At 36.5% G+C, this 22,741-nt stretch overlaps 3 protein-coding genes across 6 annotated transcripts in view; 2 read left to right on the forward strand and 1 right to left on the reverse strand.

Moving 5' to 3' along the window:
* sinu (claudin family member sinuous) overlaps window positions 1-5,793 on the forward strand; it is a 12,849-nt gene extending 7,056 nt beyond the window's left edge. Inside the window, exons 2-6 of one of the 2 annotated variants that reach the window (XM_074088313.1) lie at window positions 1,570-1,708; window positions 2,556-2,695; window positions 3,391-3,546; window positions 4,415-4,501; window positions 4,793-5,793. In XM_074088313.1, the coding sequence (XP_073944414.1) occupies window positions 1,575-1,708; window positions 2,556-2,695; window positions 3,391-3,546; window positions 4,415-4,501; window positions 4,793-4,944 (669 nt within the window). In that variant the 5' untranslated portion in view covers window positions 1,570-1,574 and the 3' untranslated portion in view covers window positions 4,945-5,793. Of the gene's footprint in view, window positions 1-1,556; window positions 1,709-2,555; window positions 2,696-3,390; window positions 3,547-4,414; window positions 4,502-4,792 lie in introns of both variants that reach the window. The other variant, XM_074088324.1, reaches the window with a different exon arrangement.
* LOC141428284 (uncharacterized) overlaps window positions 1-22,741 on the reverse strand; it is a 155,422-nt gene that overhangs the window by 9,681 nt on the left and 123,000 nt on the right. For both annotated transcript variants that reach the window (XM_074088187.1, XM_074088198.1), the window contains exons 9-11: window positions 21,586-21,760; window positions 19,798-19,913; window positions 17,537-17,651 (exon numbers count right to left, since the gene is read on the reverse strand). In XM_074088187.1, coding sequence (XP_073944288.1) covers window positions 17,537-17,651; window positions 19,798-19,913; window positions 21,586-21,760 — 406 coding nt within the window. The remainder of the gene's footprint in view (window positions 1-17,536; window positions 17,652-19,797; window positions 19,914-21,585; window positions 21,761-22,741) is intronic.
* Window positions 10,910-16,797, forward strand: pck (Claudin superfamily protein pickel). Of its 2 annotated transcripts, none has more exons than XM_074088290.1 (6): window positions 10,910-11,140; window positions 11,495-11,703; window positions 12,307-12,502; window positions 12,875-13,003; window positions 13,481-13,651; window positions 14,340-16,797. In XM_074088290.1, the coding sequence occupies exons 1-5, from the start codon at window positions 11,107-11,109 to the stop codon at window positions 13,642-13,644; spliced, it is 732 nt and encodes a 243-aa protein (XP_073944391.1). In that variant the 5' UTR covers window positions 10,910-11,106; the 3' UTR covers window positions 13,645-13,651; window positions 14,340-16,797. The 2 variants fall into 2 exon arrangements, with proteins under 2 accessions (XP_073944391.1, XP_073944382.1); XM_074088281.1 differs by having other exon boundaries at window positions 10,911-11,140; window positions 14,351-16,797.

Genomic DNA, 22,741 nt, shown 5'->3' on the forward strand with positions numbered 1-22,741 from the left:
GATACCTACGTATTTACAAGTAAACAACAAAATAATTATATAGATGGAATTAACAGCAGATCTATCTGTTGTATGTATCTATCTAGTCGAAACCTGTAATCAACGTTACAACTTACAATTTCATTGATAGTATACCTTATATATTGTCTGGTTTGGGTATACAATTATACTGAACAGATCGCGTTCCGAGCAACACTTATATATTATATAGGTATCTTAGAATTTATTAGTAACACTCAAAGTCAAATAACTATAAAATATCTAAAACTTCTACATATAGGTACCTATAGTCATTATTTGGATGAGATTGTTCAGTAAAGTTTATTACAATAACATAGGTAAAGAGGATACAAAACATTAAAACTTAAGAACAAGACGAACTTGGTATACCTACCTACCTATTATGTACATATCACAGAAAAACTGAATTTCAAATAAAAGAGAAATTCTTGTATATTTACTGCGGAGACTCGAAAACGACTGAGGAAATTTGCTATTTGTTATTGGGGGCAAACAATTGATCTAGTTTAGTCTTGTTCTCTAGGAAAATAGGTGTTACGGTGTTTTAGCCCGAGCGAAACTTGGTCGCTCAGGTTCTAACACATAACACAATTAGGTAGATAGATGCAGTACTACCAAATGCGTTGATTTCAAAATAATTGCATCACTGTGCTATGCATTTTTTCGTCCGCAAAGCAGAACTTTGTAAACGAGTTTATTTTTTAAATATTTTAATGAGATCATGTTGCTTGAAATCTAAACTCTACAAAAAGTAAAGAAACATGAAGATCGGCCCAATATTTTTAAGATTACAGGTATTGCCTGGTTAATGGGCGTTTCCTACCTTCGTAAGATAAGTACACAGCTGACTCCCTTTGAGCCTTGAAAACCTAGAACACATGTGGGAATACCTGAAGAGGGGGGTTCGGAAGCGGAATCCTGCCCGTCTGATGATGTTGTGGAGCTAAAGGAGGCCTTGCTGGAGGAGTGGGATCCCATACCTCAGGAATACGTCTGGAAATTAATTAGGTCAATGAAAAATCGCCTGAATTGTGTTAGAATTGTGTTAATCTTCTCTGTTTTCCTAGATAAATTTTTATGCATTTCGCGACTGTTTTCAGGATTCCGTATTTTACCAGAACTTAAAATAAATCATATTTATATATGTTATATTGCGTTACATTATAAGCTTTCATTTGGTAACTACCACATTTTTTAGATCTAGTCAGAGATTAACAGTTATTGGGTGGGCACGAAAAAATGCAAAGTGATGCAATAATTTTGCTTGCGAGTGTATATCTATAGGCACTCCTTGCAGACTAAAATATGGAGCCTATCTTTCTTATGCATTAAGACAGTTAACGCACTGACAGTACCAACCTCATGTGTTGTATGCACTAATACTTCACTAATATCCCGAAAGCTCTTATTTAAAGTAATCATGCCTCACGCACGACGGCTTGATGAATGACCCGACGATTAAAACAAATGCATACACTACAACTGTGCGAGTGTGTACGAGTACTTATTACGTAGATGTTTTAAAAGAAACGCAGTCATTTGTTACAGAAACAATGAAAAACAGAAGCTTAGCCGGCAACTGTGGCATTGGTGTGTTCGTCATTGCCCTTGTCACAGTGGCATTGGCATTCGGCACGCCTAGCTGGCTGGTCAGCGACGACAGGATTAGAGGGGCCAGACTGGACAGGTAATTATAATCGGTATATTGTTTAGCCCTCGGATTGACATATTTTTACGTGAGTACTTATAGGACTATCATAAAATCATAATTTAAGGCACGTACCTAGCTTATTGGTGATGAAGAGTTAAGGTTTAGCAGAAAGGGATCTCTATAAAGAAATTTATTAACAAAAAAGGAAAAACCGAAACCAAAAAAAAAAAAATGGAACCGACTACAAAACTCTCGAAAATATTTTTCTAGGTAGGTACAGACCTACTAGCTGCTCGAAGTCGGTGCCTCAACAGGAGCCAGCAGGAATGGAGCAATAGTCGTCTACCTCACCTACATACTATGGGTTTCAATTTTAATCACTCCAGCTGGGTGGGTTAATGCTAAAAATGTCAAAATCGCCATAGGTGTGCCTATAAATTTTTAGGTTTGCCTCGATTCCTTAGGATCCCATAATCAGATCTTGAATTGGTGACAATGGAGTACTACTTCAGAAAAGTACTTTCGAATAAAAAAAGAATTTTGAAAATCGGTCAACAATTGACTGACTAATCGGTGAACATACATAAAAAAATACAAACATTGAACACATTGGAACAGAACCTCCTCCTTTTTTAAAGTCGGTTAAAAATGACATTTTGTGTGTGTATCTCGGAAACGGCTCCAACGATTTCGATGAAATTTGGTTTGTAGGTGTTTTCGGGTATGACAAATCGATCTAGCTTGGTCTTATCTTTGGGAAAACGCTTATTAACGAGTTTTAACCCGAGCAAAGCTCGGTCGCCCAGGTACTAAATATGTAAATGTGCTTAATTTGCTCTAATGGAAAATAGTTCAAACAAACCTAATTTGGATATTATTTCAGATTAGGGCTATGGAGTCATTGCTTTAGATCTCTGCCCGATCCTCTGGATCAATATCAGAGGCGCTTCTTTGTCGGGTGCCGGTGGGTGTATGATCGCTTCACAACGGGTTATGACAAAATACGCGGATTTCTGTTGCCTGGTGAGTAGTACATAAAGTCTGTCCACGATAAAATCTGGTCATGCATGATCTGGTGTATCTTTGTAATGAATGTTAATTTTCAAGCAGCACTTTTTTAAGTAATTAGTGGTTATGAAATTATAAATAAAGCTAAAATTCACAGACGCTCTAACATTTTATTATGATTGTATTTTCATTATGTAGTTTCATAACCACTAATTGCTTAAAAAAGTGCTGCTTGAAAATTAGCATTCATTATCATTACAAAGAATAACGCCGATTCATGCATGACCAAATTTTTATCCGGTGGACACCTTTTAAAACAAATATTGTATCATACATAACAGAAGCAGTGGCGTAGCGATGGGTATCAGCCTCTTGCTCAAAAATTTGCCGCCTTCTTGTTTAGGTTCCAAAAAGCTAAGATTCATCATCATTATTATAGAAAGGGGGTTCGTCGATTTCGCCACAGTATTTATAAACTATAGAAAATGTCTAGGTGCGACAAAACTGGAAATATTTATTCGGCGGCCCCCCAAAATTGCCGCCCGGGGCGGACCCCCCCCCCTTCCCCCACTACGCTACGCCACTGTACATAGGTCTTCTGATACATTGTAATAAAATCTGTTAATAATCTGGCGTTAATCTGAGAGTCGAATTCCGAAGAAATTTATTTACAAAGCTACTTATCAATTTCACGTTTTTCTGATTTACAGGTTTCATGATTGCAACTCAATTTTTTTTCACATTATGTCTCTTGGGAGTATTGATATCAGCGATTCTAGTACTGATATTCTTCCTCTGTTGTGGACCTGACCAGAATAGATTTGTTTTGTTGATAAGAACTATTGGATATATTATGTTGGGTTCAGGTAAGACGTATCCTGTGTCATTATTTATTAATTGATTAATAGTACATTATGCATCAAGGGGCGTGAGAAGGGGATAACTGACAAGAGTCTATTAGAAGCCCGACACCGGAGGCGGAGGGCTTTTAATGACTCGAGTTTGTAATCCCCTTACGGCCCCTGATACAAAAAATGATTTTCATCACATTGCGAGGAAAAAATGCAAAAAATTAAAGGCGCTAAGAAAATAGAATAAAACAATGGCTCCCCGCCAATACAGGGGGCTACTACAAAATTCGAAAATCGAAGTTCTTGTCGTACCGTCCCTCTCACTCTCGTATTAAATAATATAAGCGTCAGGAAAACGATATGTACTTCGATTTTCGAATTTAGTGGTAGCCCCCCTGATTGTCACTTTCGTACACTTTTTACTTTTTTCGAGTCGTCTACCGTAGATAATGCTAAGAACTGTGTTTAGTGTTGAATTCAAATGGTCTTACGGCCAGATTTTTCCAACTTGCTAAAAATATTTACTAAAATTATTGCAAAACAATTTGATATAAATTTAAAATATAAAAATGACGAAGTTTCATGAAGCGTGGCAAATTTTTATGAGGTAAAATTGGGTTATAGCTAAGTTTTAAAGATGTAAATGAAACGTTGGCTGACTTGAAACCTCTTTAGTCCGAAATGACGTACCTACAAACTTTTTAAAACTAAAGTCATAATTCCCTTGGGGAGAAAAACTATACGTAAATCCATAGTTCCCGCGGGAAAAATTGAGGCCACTGTCCTTTAGTTTACAGGCATGGAATAACATCATTGACGAGCAAGTGTGATGATAATATTATTACTTATGTTTTAGTTTAAAAATGCATATTCTCTGTTTTAGGAATATCGGGAGTAATAGCGGTCATTATTTTCGCGTGTCTTGGAAATGCTGATGGTTGGATGCCAGATCATCCTAACAACTATTTGGGTAAATATAACATATGTACCTAATCTGTTTTATAATTGTCCGGATGGCGGCGAGGCCGCCGGGTTCAACATCTGACTAGAGCCTCGAGTTTTAATTTCGGCTGCTACCTTTACACGCACACACGAGAGTTTACCTAAAGCCGAAAGCTTTTTATGTATGTACTAATCATTATGATATCATCATGTCTCTGGGGTTAACGAGGATCCATAATTAAGTCCCACTTCTGAGTTGGAGGAGTCTAACAATGCGATTGTGAAACATATGATTATAGTTATCTGATGTGTCTTGCAGGTTGGTCTTTCGGCTTAGGAGTGGTTGGAGCAGTGAGTTGCCTTGTTACTGCAGCACTCTTTTTAACTGAAGCAAATATTCAGCGTAAGAAGCGAAACAAGCTCAAGGAATCTCAAGCACAATTTGAAATGGAACATGACTCCAAAGCTTAATAAGAATAAGGATCTATGCAATAAGGAATTTAGGTACATCTACGAATCTCACAAGTTTCTTACCGACTTATTTGCACTAAAAATATCTCAGATTGTTCTGCAACTGTTTGCAATTTTTGACATGGCAGTTATCGTTGACAAAAAACGGAAATTCAAGCTGCCTACGTTTTTTGTGTTCTCATTTCTCTGATATTTCTTTATAACAAATTGTTTCTCAATAAATAAAACTTTAATAATTACAGATAGCATTATTGCTGTAATGCAAGAGATAACTTTTTGTTTTTACAAATAAATATGAATGATGCCTTGCCTCTACTGATATGTGCCTTAAGATTTAATATTGTTTATAACCACATTTGGCAATGTTTTTATTGCCCTATACTTAAACTAGTGTAATATTAATCTTTGAATTACTGTATCCGTCCAAACTTCTCTCTTTAATATGTTAAGCATACCTATTTATAGCTGTTGTGTTGTGCTGTGCATAAACTATGTTAAATAATTGACCAGTTTTGTTTTTATTCTTGCACAGAAATTAAACAATGACTAGATGAATATTCATGGGCGATCTCAAAACGACAAAATGATGACTGTATCTATTTTTATTAAGACTATTGAGCTTGAGGGATCGAGTTTAACGTATCTACTCCTATCAAGATTTTAAGAGCGTTTATAATGATTATAATTATGTACCTAATTCAGTGCCGTCCATGTTAAGTGTAATCTTATCTTGTAAGGTTTTATTATTCATTGTAAGTAAATTTATGATTAATTTGTCTTTTATAATTAACTGCCCTCCACTGTATTAAATATTTTATACTAAATAAAAATGTTTCTATGATAAGATAATGCTTATTTAATTAATAATTCTAATTCAATTTACTTGTACAACAAAATGAACGCAGTATGGGTAATTTTACGGGTTGGTTGGACGCCTCCCCGCTTCTATTATTTAACCTTTTTATTCTCGAGACAGCTCTGAGACGGCCTTACGGACAGACTTACGTTCAGCGTAGCGAAAGTAATATAATAGGGTTCCGTTCACTTTTAAAAACAGTTTTTAATCAAAAAGCATACAAATTTTATAACTTTTATATGTTCCAAAGTTATAATGGAAAGCTATAAGAAAGGAATAACCAATGTGATGGCATCAGATCATCTCTTGCTTTTTGCTTTTTTTTCTGCTCTTTCTTTTTTTTCTCTTGCTTTTTTTTCGCACAATTGCTTTTTAGGGTTCCGGAGCCAAAATGGTAAAAACGGAAACCTTAAAATTTCGTCAAGTCCGTCTGTCTGTCTGTCTGTCCGTCCGTCCGTCCTTATGTCACAGGCATTTTACTCGAAAACTACAATATGTATATCAATGAAATTTGAAGTACAGATGTCTCGTCGCTATAGGCTATTTAGTTTTGTAGTTAAATTACAAAAATAAATATTTATAGTGCCCCCCTATACTCCATACACGAAACAATTTTTTTTTTTTAACTCGCATCAACGTGTGGCACATAGTTCGACAGCTCTTTTGAAAAGATAGTAAGGTTTCTCAAAACGTTTTTTGATTAAGTAAAGATTTCCGGAAATTATCGCTCCCAAAGTAGCAAAAATTGTGACCCCCCCTCTATCTTATAAACCGTTTGTCCAAAAAATATGGAAAGGCAACGCTTAATAAATACTTTCAACGAAAATTGGTTTCAACATGATCGGATATACCGTTTTTGAGTTATTGCCGAAAAACTGCGCTTCTCAACAAAAGGACGTAAGTGCCGTGAAGATACGCTCTTTTTCTGTAATAGATTTTAAGACTATAGTAAGTGTTTTAATTGTGTTATAACGCACATAATATTACTTGATTTTTTTCGTAATGGCTACAGACCCCTATCTTGGGCGTGTCCGACACGCTCTTGGCCGGTTTTAATTTAAGTAACGGAATTCCGTAGAACGAAGCGTATTAAATTGATGATTCGGGAGACGTGAGCAGGACCAACCCTACACCATCATTGATAATGGAACCGCAATTAACCACATATTTTCACATCATATTTTTCACTTCTCACGCTCGTAGTAAAGTTCGAATTTATGCTGAATCTCGGCGACATAAAATGACTTTTTGCTCTAGTGCATAAAGTAACATCTTCGTCTAAGACCAAAGCAATCAGGTGAAAACAGCCACAAACAAAGAAGTTTCTGCATATAATTTTTAATTTATATAATACTAAAAATCAATCAAAATAGATCAACAAAATGTATAATTATATAATGATGCATGAACAATAAAAGGTACATAGTAGGTAAGTGAACAATTTTTTCCACAAAAAAAAACAATAATAATAATAAATTTAATTTACTTATATCCTACATAAAACAGTACCCTTTCGACTGGCCACGGCCGACTATAAAAAATAATCAAATTGGTCGCGCACGACCAAGGAGCTTACATACAAAACTGGAGGTTGAACGCCGAACGAAGAAGAAGAACCTTTATTACTTATTTATATATTCCATCTCTTTCTCTCACATTTCACAAATGACTTCCACTAATGAAAGAGGTGGAATATGAAGGGTCCACAGAAAGAACATGTCTAGTCACCTTTTTTTTTATATTGAGATTTTAATCTCAAAATGTAGAGCTCACAAAGTACTATGACTTACCACTGAATTAAATAATCTGAAAACAACATAAAATCTATTTTTTTATCTTTTAAATAAAAATGGTAACCATAGTAATTGTTCGTGATGACTAACTTTCAAACCGCTATACCTCAACATGTTCGTGACGTAATTAAGATCAAATTTCTTGTTACTAACGGATGTTCGGCGTTCAACCTCCAATATTGTATATATAATAAGCAGGGCTACTACGAAACTCGAAAATCGAAGTTCGTATCGTGCGGTCCCTCTGACACTTATACTATTTAATACGAGAGCGAGAGGAACCGCACGACACGAACTTCGAATTTCGGGTTTCGTAGTAGCCCTGAAGCTCCTTAGCCACGACGTGCATCTAGATGGCCATGCAAACGTGAAAAATAAGTGTCATTGACGTAACTCAATGAGGACTATCGTTTTTTGTCTCACTAGATGGCGCACTGTTGCGTGAGGTTTTTAAGTGTGGCTTTCAGAGAGTCTGTTATTACGGGCGTAAAAACAAAGTTTAGATTAAAATCATATTTAAAACTCCTTAAAACCGAGCCATAAAAATATCCAGCAACCGCAGTGTTGCTAAGCCCCGTTTTGTTCGGAAAAAAAGGGAGGACAAAAGTTTCCAAAAAACAAAACTGTCTCAAAACACAGACATTCATTGCCCCATAACGCATAATTGCCATAATTAATCTCAGATAATGCAAAATATTCACAAAAAAAATCTAATTATAAATAAACCCGCGGAGCTCACCCAAAAACTATGAGATTTGACATTTCGGAGACCTTACGCTACACTAGCGCCCCTAGCGGCGAATTCATTTGCGATAGCCCTCATTATCTTCGACTCCGTGGCTAATCAAAAAAAAAATACTTTCTACCCGAGAGATGAAAACGCAATTTTCCACCCGGCTATCTACCCATGAAAATTAAACTTTCCGAACAGCAGGGCTACTACGAAACTCGAAGTTCGTATCGTACCGTCCCTCTCGCTCTCAGTATATGTGTCAGAGGGACCGCACGACACGAACTTCGAGTTTCGTAGTAGCCCTGCTGGGCCTTTACTACGAAGTGCCAAATTCGAACTTCGTGTCTTGCTGTCCCGATGACGCTTATATTATTTAAAACGAGAGTGAGAAGGATGGTACGATACGAATTTCGTAGTAGCCCCTCTGGTACGATATAGTGTCTTTAACTACTTATCAATCCGGTAGGCTGATCCTCACACGTCTCCTGAACCACCTGCAGGGCTACTACGAAACTCGAAACTCGAAGTTCGTGTCGTGTGGTCCCTCTGACACTTATACTATTTAATACGAGAGCGAGAGGGACCGCACTACAAGAACTTCTACTTTCGTAGTAGCCCTGCTGGGCTGGGACTGGTAGATGATGATAATGATGACGATGATGTGATTTAGATGTAAATGATGATTTAGATCATTATATTTATAATAAGTGAGGCCTATGATGATGAGGATAATTATTAGTGATGATGGTGATGAAGATGATTAGATTATGATGATGGTAATGATGACGACATGGACACATTTCAAAATACTAGTTAACTACACCCAACACTGCCGCTAGGCTCGCGCGCTTTTTTCCAAATTTTTAAAGGATCCCGTTACTGTCCAGTAAGTAAGTATGAAATCCCATTACATATCAAGTACTTGATACGTAATGGAATTTCATACTTACTTACTGGACAGTACGAGGTTACCTCCTGGACACTAGCCTAGTCTCCAGGATGCGTTACTTTCTGCGACGTTTTTGATGATGTAATGGCAACATTTCATACCATTTTTGAGAAAAAATATATTATGTATTTTATATTGTCCGGTCCGATATCGGATAACGGAGACGACACCGATATGTTGGTGGCACCATCGGACGCCCGTGGGCTGTCGGACGATCGGACGATAATGTTGTTGTTGTATGTGTGGTGTGCTATACGCGTATCTAAATTATCTCTGTTGAGCCCGAAGCGTGTCGGGCGGCTATACGTATTGGAACGATTTTGTCAGTCATATTATGTGAAATCAAGCAGCACATGGTGTCGGCTATCGGGTGTCAACCATCGTCGTCCGATATCGATATCGGATCGGATAATCTGAAAACGCTCTAAGTAACGATACATCGTTTAACGTTAATTACGATTTAACTTTAAGTTTGTTTGACAGCGGTTATGTTACCAACTTTTTTACGGTATTTGAAGCCCAGCACGGCTACTATGAAATTCGAAAATCGAAGTGCGTATCGAGTTTCGAATTTCGTAGTAGCCTCCTTCCAGACTTTAAAGCTACTGTTCCACATGCTCGTTACTAGCATGCTTATGAGCATACTCATGGACTGTTTACATATGCTAGCAATAAGCATGCTAGTTTTGAGTATGCTCCTAAATAAGCATGCATCAGTTAAATGTCAGTGTTGTCACGGCAATTACCGTGTTCTACGGCTTTCAGCGCATAACTCGCAACTCTGTGGCCGTTACGGCTTTTCGAAAATTCAACGATAGTAAATTAGTTAATTTATAACAAATTCACTTTTAGTAACTTTTATTTTGCTTAGATAGAACTCTCGTGGCGCTACCAATACTAGCATGGCCATTAAGCAAATGCGTTCACACTTGCTTATTACCTTTCCCCCTTCTAAACACGCATCAACTAGCATGCTCGAAAATAGCAGGGCCAGAGGGGTTGCCACCAAACTTGCACTGCGCACCGTTCCTTTCACTCGCGTATTAAATGACAAAAGCGTCAGCGGGACGGCAACATACGAGGTTCGAGTTTTGAGTTGCTAGTAGGTAGCATTTGCTCGATAGTAGCATGCTCTCATGCTACTAACGAGCATGCGTAACAGTGGCTTAATTTATTTTCCTGTTTTTATTGTTGTTTAGTGGATAATTAAGATAATTAAAATACGTAAAAACGTAAACGTATAAGTTTGACCGCTCTGTGTGTCTGTGTGCTTGTCAGTGGCACCGCAGCTCTTAAACGTATGTACCGATTTGAATGTGTTTTTTTTTACTTGAAAGCAGGTTTTCTGGCGATGGTTCTTAGATATGTTTTATCAATATCGGTTCAGCCGTTTTTGAGATATTGAACTTTGAAGTGACAATGTTTTTTTGGATTAGTCTAGTCTGTTAATAATGTGTCTGTATGGGAATAATTTCCTTTGCTTTTTGAATAGTGCAGTGTTATAAAAGTAAAAATTAATAAAAAGTTTAGTTCAACGTACTACGAAACACGAAACTCGAAGTTAGTATCGTACCGTCCCTCTCGCTCTTTTAAAAGTGTTTTTGATACGAGAGCGAGACGGACCGCACGACACGAACTTCGAGTTTCGAGTTTCATAGTAGCCCTGCTGGTTCAATCAAATCAACAAAATATCGTTTTGTCAACGTTTTGTTGTAAAGTTCGTTTTAGTAGGTAAAGCTTGGCTTTTATTTTGATTATTCGTCAAGTGTTATAGACAGAATGTTCTGATTGCACCAGTGATTTAAAGTACTGTGAAGAAAGTTTTTGCAACATGACTGCCGATAATGAGTACCCGAAGGCTTCGAGTAAGTGTACCGGGCACGCCCATGGTGCGGCTATCGTTAGTTTTCCTACTCATATATGCTGTAAACTGAACAATTGTTAAAATGTTGTTAAAAATATTACTGTTCAATACGCCTTTATTCTTCTGCTCATTACTGTTAAACATCATTTGGAATTCGTTAACCATGATGGTACTAATAAGGTGGCGAAAACAAATGTTTCTCATACCAGTTTTCTTGTTTTTGCTATCAAACTACGATTTCTCATATCACTGCTTTTGTTTTGATGTTTTAGCCGAGTTGTTGAAATTTTAGTCTTACTGTTTATAACTCAAAACATGCGATATTTAGGTTCTAATTGTCTTTAATTTATTTAAGATGCCACCTTGATTGGAGCAACAATCACATATGTAGCTGGCTTGTTCCTGCTCTTCTCATTTGCAAGCCCATACTGGATAGAATCATATCCAGAGATGTTTTCTCAGTTCAAGCGCATGGGCTTATGGGAATACTGCTTTGATCGTTTCCGATTGCCTCCATACCAACTAGACAAGCTCTTCCTTGGCTGCCACTACATATTTAGCCAAGTAAGTGTTGTTTTCATAAATAATTCAATAAGGCTACAGATAGGATATGGCCTAGTTTAGACATTGTGGTCTCCCTGTTCATTGAATTTGCTCTTTGCTTTACTCAATATACCCATATTTGGGATATTTTATTGGTGGGACTTATTCTGAGGAATAGTGCAAATCTGATTATCTACCATTGGTAGATTATTTACATTGGTAAATTCTGATTTCTGATCTACACTGCATATTTATTTTATAAGTTTTTTTTTAAAGAATTTAGTCTAATTGGAAAATATTAAATTTGTTAGATACATAGAATTATCCAATGCTTTGCACTATCCCTGATATGAAACCAGGCATTATTTTAACACCATAATAAGCATTATGGATTGAGACCCATTGGACAAAAGATATTATTTAATGAAAAATAAATTGGTCTGTCTCAAAGAAAAAATCCATACTAATATTATAAATGTGAAAGTGTGTGTGTTTGTATGTTTGTCCGTCTTTTCGTCAGGCGAAGCTACGGGCAAAAGCTAGTAGTAAATAATATCTATTAGTTTCTTCTATGTTTTTTTCTGTCTGCTGACATTGAAGTCATATTTTTTGTCTTAATTGCAGGAGTATTATGTAATTAGGGAGTGGCTGTTGCCAAGTTGGCTGATGGCTGTGCAGGCATTTGTCACTTTGGCTCTCATTTTCTCCCTGAGTGCTCAGATCTTGCTGGCATGTGTTATTGTCCGCTGGCCACTGCGCATAGTGCTGCAATATGAATGGATATTTGTGTCCCTCTCATTCATTCTGGTAGCAGCATCAAGTAAGTTCCATTAATGTGCTTTATCTTTAATTTACTGTAGCTAAAATCTCCTTATATTTTACTATCCTTGTGAGCTCTTGCATACTTTATAAAGGACCAATTAACACTAAGAATAACAGTTGAATGTCCTTTAAAAAAGTACAAATTGTTCATTGAATAAAGAATTTTGAAATAATATTCAAAATAACAAAGCAAGTAAACCATGTGTAGGTCTTAAGTACTGTGTCTGTTAAAAAAAGTAGTAGGTAGGAATTATTTTAAATTTTGAAGTAGTTTCATAATATTGTACTGGAAGTTGTATGTGTATAACAAAACAAGCTGAGTGGTATAAGTTTATTTGTTGAATCAGACTGACAAAATATTTATTTCCAGGTGTTTTCCTGTTCCTGGGTGTGGTTATCTTTGGAGGCAACTGTTATCGACGTGATTGGCTCATGTATCCTTCCTTTAATGTTGTCTCATGGTCCTTTGCATTTGCTGTGGTTGCATTTATATTCTTTGGTAAGATTATAACATAATTATAATAAGAGAATATTAATAGATTATTAAGGCAAACTTTTCTTTTAGTAAAGTGGTTTGTTTGCATACAACGGTTTATCTGTAGAATCATTAAACCAACCAAAAATTTACACAGAGAGAAATCCACATTATACCAGATTAACATGTTACTTTTTAGCCTGGAAAAGTGTATAGTTCTCTGGTATCACCAGCAAAGTGGTCATAGTGGAAATTGCAAAAAATATCCTCTAGTGCAACTCTGTGATCCTCAAGGAATTATGTCTGCCTAATTTCAAGTTTCTGGCTATAGTAGTTCGGCTGGGATATGAATCAGTCAGGAATTTTATTTTATATAATGACAAAGTATGATAGATATAATTCATGTCTCTTCAAATAATGTTGAATTGATTTTTATTGATGTGACATGTCTATCAAATAAATAGGTGCTGAATGTAACAGTGGAGTCTTCCATTTATACAGGGGTGGCAGCTGTCCTATTGTACTTCGAGAGCCACAAGCTATACGAGCTGCGTGCGGAAGCACGCAACCTGGTGGCCCAGATGCAGCACAGCCAACCCGAGCATGCACTGCAGCAGCTGAGAGACCAACTGCACTCACAGCGACAGATTGGGTGGAACTCTTAGATATGCTGTATGTATACACTATTCAGAATTGTCCTATCATGTGAACAAACATGGTTAGTTAGTCTTATCAGCTTATAATTATTCTGTTAAAAAAAAAAATTTACAATTTTAGCTTTTTTGACATACTTGTCGTCTTGTTTGATTTTGTTTTAAGAAACAGTATATATGTACTTAGTTACCTGGACATAAGTACAAAATGTACTGAACTGACAGGTAACTATGCCTTTATGGCAAACACCAATTTGTATGTGTATAGTAAATACATTGGAGTGGCATTTAGTTTTAGATTGATGACCTCTATTCTCTACCTATAGAGAATGTAGAATGGAAATCATGACTATACATGAAACGTTTAGGTAATTAACTAAATGTAAACAAACTTCATCTGCCATTGATTCTAAACATTATACTTATCTATAATTGTAATACCAATTGGACTAGTGTTTAAGACACCAATAGACGTTGTTTTGTTTACATTTAGTTAAATACCTATCCAAACCAAGTATAGGTATATTTTTATATGACTAATCTGTATCGACTACACCTGCATTAAAAACATTTTATGGTTCCAATTGACTAAATTGTCGCGATTTAGTTTTGTACGATAAAATATGAAATAAGGAAGGAGATTAAAACATTTTTTAGTGCTGTTGGAGTAATAGCCATCTTTCCTCAAAACTTATTAATAATTTCAGTTTTTTTTAAGATTCCGCGACGTGACACCTCAGTGACAATAACGGGGCGACTTTCGAAACGAAAAGATAGAAGATGCTTCACATCACATCAAGTGTTTATAAGTATAATATGTTTTTTTCTTGAAACAAGCATTAATTTACTAATTCCTGGATTTTTTTATAACCATAAAATAGGACTCATTTGTACGTTTTTTATGTAATTGTCTTTCAATTTGTATCTTGAATCAAAAATAATTTTGGTATCTGCTTGTTTAAAAAAAAATCAAGTTGATGAAGCAAACAATTGAAAACTTACTGTGGTGTTAAGCACCGATTTATTTTGTTATTTTGTGTGCTGCAATTGTTTTCTTTTAGACATTTGATATTATACCCATTTGTACAGTCGACCAAGTAAGCGTTTTACCATTTTTATGGCAGTTCCTGCATGAGGAAAAAAACAATAAGGCTAATTTTCACATTGACTTATAAGTGAAATTAGTCTTTGATGTTTTAAACTTTACAAATGATCATTAACCTTAGGGTGGTAAAGATATTTCTTGGTTGACTATGCATAATCACTGACAATATGATATTTGACTCTTTAGATTTAAATTTTATACAAGCCTATACGGTTATTAAGGAAAATAAAAATAATTAACTCAGAAGTTAGGTACTTGCGGCGTTTGACGAATTCGTTGTAGCGTTAAAGTGACTTCTCTTTTCCACATACCAACTGTAGCTGTTATTATAGAGACGGATATAAAAATCTTTACCGTTACACTCTTGTCCCAGATTTTTTGGACAGAAAAAAATAACATACTGAATATGTTAAAGACTGTTCTCCTCAAACGATGATAATTTAGAATTATTTAAAATCACAATGGACCATTGTATTATGGCCTATCTCTTATCACACATTCCTTCTAATTTTTAACTACGTACTGTCATAAAATTATGAAGGTAGGAATGGGAATGGATAAGTGTGTTTTTAGCAAAGACTAGGCGATCTGCCGAGATCGGCTGCAAAAGCCTCTTGTAAAACGCTTTTAAGAATATTGTATTAAGATTTTTTTTGTATTAGGTTATAGATTATATTCAATAGGAACAAGTTCTTAACAGATGCCTTATATTGTAAGTAAGAGTTAGAAGAAGGGGAAATAGTAGTTTGAACACACTCTATTATAGGAAACTATTTTTAAAGGTGGTACAAAAATTTAAACACAAGTTAATATGATAATATTAAAATATTGACTTATTTGTCTATACTATTTTCCTTATATGGTAGTAGCGTCTTTAAAAGTATATAGAAAAACAGAACATTCGTAGCCCGCAGCCCCGCAGTGATGTTCAAGACGAGCTGTTTCCCTGCCATAATTATTTACTCAGTTATTGAGAGAAAGATCTGCCGACTGTGTTTATGTACCATCAGCCAAATATGTGGTCTACCACCCTAAAGTTGATAATCGTTTGCATGTCATAAAACAATAATGTCAATATAGTGTCTGTCAACTTGAAAGTTCGACTTTAGCGACATATTCATTTGATAGGAACTTGTTTAAAAATTGATAGACCACTTATTTGGCTGATGGTACCTCTACAATTTTTTTTACTTTAATGGAATCTCAATGCCGTCCATTAGATACTAATGAAAATGAAGCTCGTTTACAGTTTGATTAATTTGAGTTAACAGTTGACAAATGGGCGTGCCTTCAGTCAATTTTCAACTTTGACGTCATACAAATAAAGCCATTTTTAGTATACCGCTACCCTCGTTTACAGATTATGTAAAAGCTATTTTATTTGTATGACTTCAAAGTTGAAAATTGACTGAAGGCACGCCCATCTGTCAAGTGGTAACTCCAAGTAATCGTACTGTAATATATTCGTTAAGGTGAAATATTCATGTATATTATGTAGGATATTATTATAGTTGCATTAAAAATGGTCTCCGCTTAAACATTTTTTTTACAGTACTGCACAATGAAAAACATCATACTGGCGCATTTTGTTTGATTCCATGGTGCACTGTAAAGACTTGAGTAGTATTTTAGTTTATATCTTATCCCAACATTTTGTAATGAACTCTAGTATTATTGTTTTAAAAGAAATTTCAAACTTAACTTTTATGCAAAATGCAATTTTTGTCTATATTGTTATTAACTGGATCTTTGGAATTTGGTTCACATCTACACATAATATACGTAAAGTTAGTTTCTGTGCGTGTTTATCTTATTAGGACTGTGTTCTGTCTTACAATCTCTAAATATCAAATTCAAGAAACATAGTTTTCAACATAAATAATATGTTATTTGAACTTTAATATCCAAATCTTTTGTTATTGATACATATTTTTGTCTTAACCTTTATTGTGAAATTTGTGAACCACTCCACTGAATTCTAATCCGTCCAATTAATTAAGAGTTTTATGTTATGTATCTTACTTTATATTAATTTCACTGAATAAAATATATATTTTAAATCAGTATATTTTTATAAATAAATACCTACGTTGATTTTCGCTCCAAGACGTTTCAAAGTACCTATGTAGTCGACGAAATCTAGTACATACATTGTTGTAGAGGCTGAAAAGCAAGCAATAGATGAACGAGTTTGAAGGCCGATCCGACAGGGAGGCCTTCGATAATACGAGTTCATCTATTGCACTTGTAGCCGAGACTAAACATTGTGCTCTTCACGACTACTGCGAGGAAATAAAAAACATTTATCACAAAACAAACAATAACAATCCAAAAACTGCGTTGCTCCCACCGTGTGACACTCTTTACCGACCCGATTTTATGTTGTACACGCCCAATGCCCATAGAAACTCGTCAGTTTGACACGAAGTTTAACACGCGTTATAATAATCGGGTCTAGTCGGGGGGTAGTGTCTGTTAAAAATTTCATTTTGAATACAAGCTTTTTTTGCTGACTGTACTTTTTGTTGATTGTACTTGCATTGTCGTCTAAATTGCATATCCGTACCAAATTTCAAGTCTGTAGGTACTGTATTAACCATTGAGGAGTTCCCCCTGCGGAGACGATCCTGGCAGGACCACCAAGATATTAATACCAGATTATTGTATTGTACCAAATTTACATAGTATACCAAATTTAAAGTAAAAGCATACTTGACTCCGATTCGAGACGAAATCGGTGCATTGCAGTTTTCGTGACGGCCTGTCTAGATTAACTGGCCTACTACTGTCTGACCTCACCTGGTTTATTTAATCGGTTGCAGTGTTGTATCACGTATTCGATTGTGGACTGTGGAGCATTTCCGTCTAGGATCACAAGTGGCGCATTCTCTAGCACCTTCATGTGACGGTTAACCTGAGAAATCAAAAAATGACGTAATAATGTATTTCTGTAAAACAAGGGTAATAAATAGGTAAAATAGGTAACAGTGTTATTAAGCTATGTTAGGTAAGTATACTGGTTTATTAATTGTGTATGGCGTTGAATTCTTTGTCCCGTATGAATTTTGAATCGCTCTTATTTCTTATTTACCTAGATTATTTGTAAAAGGTCCCTATGAAACAATTTTCATGCTCTTAAAAAAATACTTTAGTCTGCATATTGGGACTAAAGCTCCTTTTTATTCTCTAGGGATTAAAGTATGTTTTTTAAATTTACGTTGCAAACCCCTAAACAGCCAACATGGTGTTTGTGAATGGAGAATTTTTAGGCATGGAAATAACCTCAAAATGACAACTGCAAAAATATTAAAAAAAAACAAGATTTAATTTCGTGAAACATAATTAATGATTACGAATATAAATCTATTCAATTATATTAAGGATTACCTAATTCATTTTATTATGTATATATGCAAGCTTTTAAAGCGTCACTTCATGAACAATAAAAGAAAAGAAAAAAAACCGCGCAACAATTTTTTTTGCTATTTGAATTTTGAACAGATGACCTGTCCATTAGTCGAGCGTACGTTTTTAAAAAGTAATATTGTAGTTTTAAACAAAACATTGTTTTTTTTCCTAGCATTCAAAGTGAAAAGTAGTGTTTAACGCGAGACTAAATAACCATAATGCCACTCGAACTATAGCCACCCTCGCTCTGCTCGGGTGGCTAAACATCTCGTGTCATTATGGCTTGTTTTAGTCGCTCGTTGAACAATCTAATTACACTTTGATATGGATTGCGACTAACTGTGGGAGTTAGCGAGAAAGTTAATTTAAAGTTTTTTTATGAATCCTTTTAAATTAATCTGGAATGACTTTCAAGTTATTTGATCGTGGTTGACAAATTTTACCACACGTTGATCAATGTTCAAAATAAACGATTAAAAATTCCCATAAAAACTGAACTCGCACTAACTACTGCAGCTACTACAATTTTAAAATACCTTGTATATGTCATGATAAGATTAATATCTTTAAGACCGATTTGAAGCCATCTTGAGATTTGAGATCTTACGGCCAACGGCTGGTCACCTAGATAACATGACACAAAGGATATGTTTATTTCTTTAACAGTCTTAGACCGTTGGGAGGGTTTCCCTGGAGTAACAAAAATATAAGAAGTGTAGGAGTGAGCGGGGGCGAGGTAGGTGGAGGGAGTCGCCGCGTGCTCAGAGATATTAAGAAGTTTTACGAGTCCTGTACGTGAGTACTTATATTTTTCTCTAGCGGACTGTGTGTGGCGACCATATTGAACGCTATTGCTTTAAGAGCCTGACAAAACACAGTTGCGATAGCCTTTTGTGATGGCACTGGTGCGGCTAATATCACCTCAAAGTCATTTTTGATGCCCGAAATGGAAGTGCAGAATAAAAGTGAGGAGGTACCTATTTTTTAAGTTTACTTTAAAATGGGTACTCTACCTATTAAGTAGGTATTAAACGAGACTTCTAGTTGTTATGTGGAGCCTCATACGCGTCTCGTCTTGATTTATTGCCTAAAACGATTTACCTAGGTAGGTGTAGGTACCTATGTCAGAGTTGGTTGATTTCAGTGATTTTTATCCGATGACTTGCTAAAGAAAGTAGATAAATCTAAACTGGCTGTTCACCGTATAGTTGTAGCGTGTTTAGGTATAAGTAACTTCTAGATACACTGGCGCTCTAATATTAACACGGCACAAAGTAGATGCAGGTTGGTAAGTATTATTTTCAATCCCCTAGCTCAGGAATGGCGAACTAATGGCACGCGTGCCAGTTATGGCACGCGACAAAATAATCCGGGCACGTCACTAATCATCGAACCGTACCATGTACTTAAGTTCATACCACGATTAAGCAACCGTTCAACTACGAAATCAAGAATCTATGATGGCGCATCATAATAGTAGTCAGGTCAAGCTAGGCCCTCCCGGATAGGGCCTAGCTTGACAAAACCGAAATTTACTTATTACTTACTAGGTTAGATAGAAATTATAATTAGACCCGTCAAAATAGATCAAAATAGGATAACATTCATTACTATCTTTACACTTACCTATTGCTTTTTATGTAGGTACTTACGAGGTCGATCGATATGTGATCGTGGAGGGCCATGTCGCCTAAACCAAGGCGACATTCTCCGTGGGCATCCATTACCGCTGCGTAAGTGGGAGTTCGCGCCCCGCGTATTATGCAACCTGTAGAATAATTTTATTAAATGGTGAATAGGTAAAAATTACCTAACTTGTATTAGGTTGTTGTTGTTGCTAGTTGAGAAGAACGAAACTAAAATGTAGTTTTTCTCAATCTGCATTTGAGGGTACCAAAGAGCAAATTTCTATTGGTTCTTATATTTGGGCGCATCGGGTGGTTTTGGTCGTGGTGAGGTCGTGGTAGTTATCGCCGCCCCTATCTCTTGATTAGGCAAAACGAGATTTTTTTGTCGGCGCTCTGTAGTAGACGGTTGCCTTTGCACTTTTTAAAGAATGCTTTTGGTCATCTGATCGCACATGGTCGATGTTCGCGGCGTGATTCTATTATTGTGATCATTAATTGATTATTTAGTCGTAGTTTAAAGGGAATTTTCAAAAATCCCACGGAAACGGGCAATGTGGAATATTAACCCCATTACTATGGAGTACGTGGGTCATTGATGATATTTTAGTGAGTGAGTGAGTTTAGTTTATTAGTGAGTTTTGAGATAAAGAAAAATTACCACACATATATAACTACGATTTAATTAGCATTTTTTTTTAAATACTCTCCACGTTGCTCTATACAAATTTCCATTCGTCTTAACCAACATTGGAAACACTTTTGCCAGTCTTGATCTGACAGGTCAACAAGTAGCCACTTCGTAGCATGATTCCTCGAAGCTCGGCCTTTGGTCTACGCTATCGCACAACTTAGATAACTTTCGGCAATGTTATACTGTTGTAGACCATTCCAAACTAACTGATCTACAATTTTCCAACATACTTACCTAGATGTCGATAAATGTCCGCTCCGAGAAAAAAAGTCACCATTTTTTTACCAGCATTACGAGGTCTTTGCATTTTTGTCGGCAACTCTCCCTCTGAGTAGACCCAAACCGATGATTGCTTCTTACTTTTGGGGTCATACTGATAGATCCATGTTTCTTCACCAATAATGATTTCCGAAACACGTCTTGATGCCCCGTTTTCAAAACGTTGACGCATTTCACGGCACCAATCCACACGAATCTTGTTTTTCACTTTCGGAGAGCAAACGCGGGATCCAACGACAACAAAGCTTCCTGACTAAGATGTTGGTGTAGCATGGTGTTCACGCTCCCAGGATCTTCTCGATGTCCTTGTATGTAATTTGTGGGTCTTCCCGTCCCGACATTTCAGTAGTTCACACATTTTCTGCAGTTAGGTACTGCTGTTTGTGGGCATCCATGCACTTCTTTGATCCTCTTCAAGGTTAGTTTTACCCCTTTTTAATTCACTAAACTACCTAAAAATTGTTGACCGTGATAGAGCAGACTCTCCCAATGCTGACTGTAGTCGTTGCAAACTTAACTGTTGGGTTAAACCAAATGTGAAATCTTAATAGATCATGGCACGCAAATGTTCGCGGTTAAGTTCCATTGTTTCAGGCAAAAAACGCGGGAAGCGTTGTAGTAAAATGACTGGAACATCGTATTTTTTTTAAATTGAGAAAACGGCTTATTGCATTCCATTTTTAATTTCGAGCATCTCAAAACTTATTGAGTGACCTACGTATTGTGTAAATTTAAAAATCTACGCAGACGAAGTCGTGAGCAAAAGCTAGTTTACAATAGATAGGTACCATGTTCTAGTTTTGGGGAGACCGGAGAACTATTAGTAACGAGTAGGCTAGTACCGTCGAGCATAAGTCCCGGTGCGATCTCGCTGAGGTATCGTCCGTCGGCGTCGTCGGCGACGGCGGTGAGCAGGCGCGCACGGCGCCCGCGCAGCCGCCACAGCGCCTCCGCCATGTTGCGCGCCACGCCACCAGCGCCCGTTGTCGTCAGACACGGGTGCGTGCTGCCATCCAGCTGCGAGAAAGAAAAGTTCTTGGTAAAAATATATTGATAGATTTATAGACATTGGATATTTAGATATCTTCATGCCGTGCGGGGGACGGCACCAAAAGGGCCCGCGCGTAAAAATGAGTGGTAAAGTTTGATGAGAGAAATTAATTGTTATTCTTTTTGTAGTTACTACCGTTCTTTTTTCGTGACATATTTGTTAAATAGTACAGTCAGCAGAACCAGAGCGCAAACGATTCTGACAAACTGTACTGTACAAACTGATCTAGGTACACGCGACTCTACTGCAAAGGTAATAAGAGTGTATGAAGATTATTTAGAGCACCACAATCCAGATCTAATTTACTTCTGCTGCTGACTGTATAGATAGTGCCGCGAGAGTTGAAGTGAATGATTACACACACAGCTACAAAAAGAACTCATTGCACAAGAGGAGAATGAATGAGTAAATGTCAAAATCCTGCTGTATTACATACACGGCATGTTGTAGCTGTGTGTGTAATCATTAACTTTAATTCTCGTGGCACTACCATACCTACCTGCCTACTTTCTGCTGTGATAATGAAATGGATACGCACGAACTTATCAGTGGGATGGAACTTCCTCCGCGTGTGACGGTGTGACCAACTATTTCTGACCGTCTTGAATGGGTAGGTATAACTAGAAACCCTGCTACATCTTGCCAGCAAATTCGTTTACTAGGTACATATAAGGCATGATTGGTACCAAAGAACGCATAGCATTTAAAAAAAAACACTATAAAACACTTAGTTATGAGCGACTAAAATGTCACTGAATGGCCTCTACAATACGATCCGGATAATCTCTGAAAAATACCGGACCGACCGGCCCAATTTATTCTGATCCTATAATACCTGTCCCGAAACGTAAAATATTGTACCTACCTAGCGGGGGCGATTTTTCGTCCAAAAATAGAAATACACTGCAGTATATAACTAAAGTCTATTAAGTTGGTGTAGGTAGGTA

This window comes from Choristoneura fumiferana, chromosome Z, assembly GCF_025370935.1.
Source record: "Choristoneura fumiferana chromosome Z, NRCan_CFum_1, whole genome shotgun sequence".
Taxonomy (NCBI): Eukaryota; Metazoa; Arthropoda; class Insecta; order Lepidoptera; family Tortricidae; genus Choristoneura; species Choristoneura fumiferana.

Coding starts and splice junctions, on each gene's coding strand:
- pck (XM_074088290.1), top strand. CDS start 11,107: ATGACTGCCGATAATGAGTACCCGAAGGCTTCGA. Junction 11,141..11,494: donor TGAGTACCCGAAGGCTTCGA/GTAAGTGTACCG, acceptor AATTTATTTAAG/ATGCCACCTTGATTGGAGCA. Junction 11,704..12,306: donor GCCACTACATATTTAGCCAA/GTAAGTGTTGTT, acceptor TCTTAATTGCAG/GAGTATTATGTAATTAGGGA.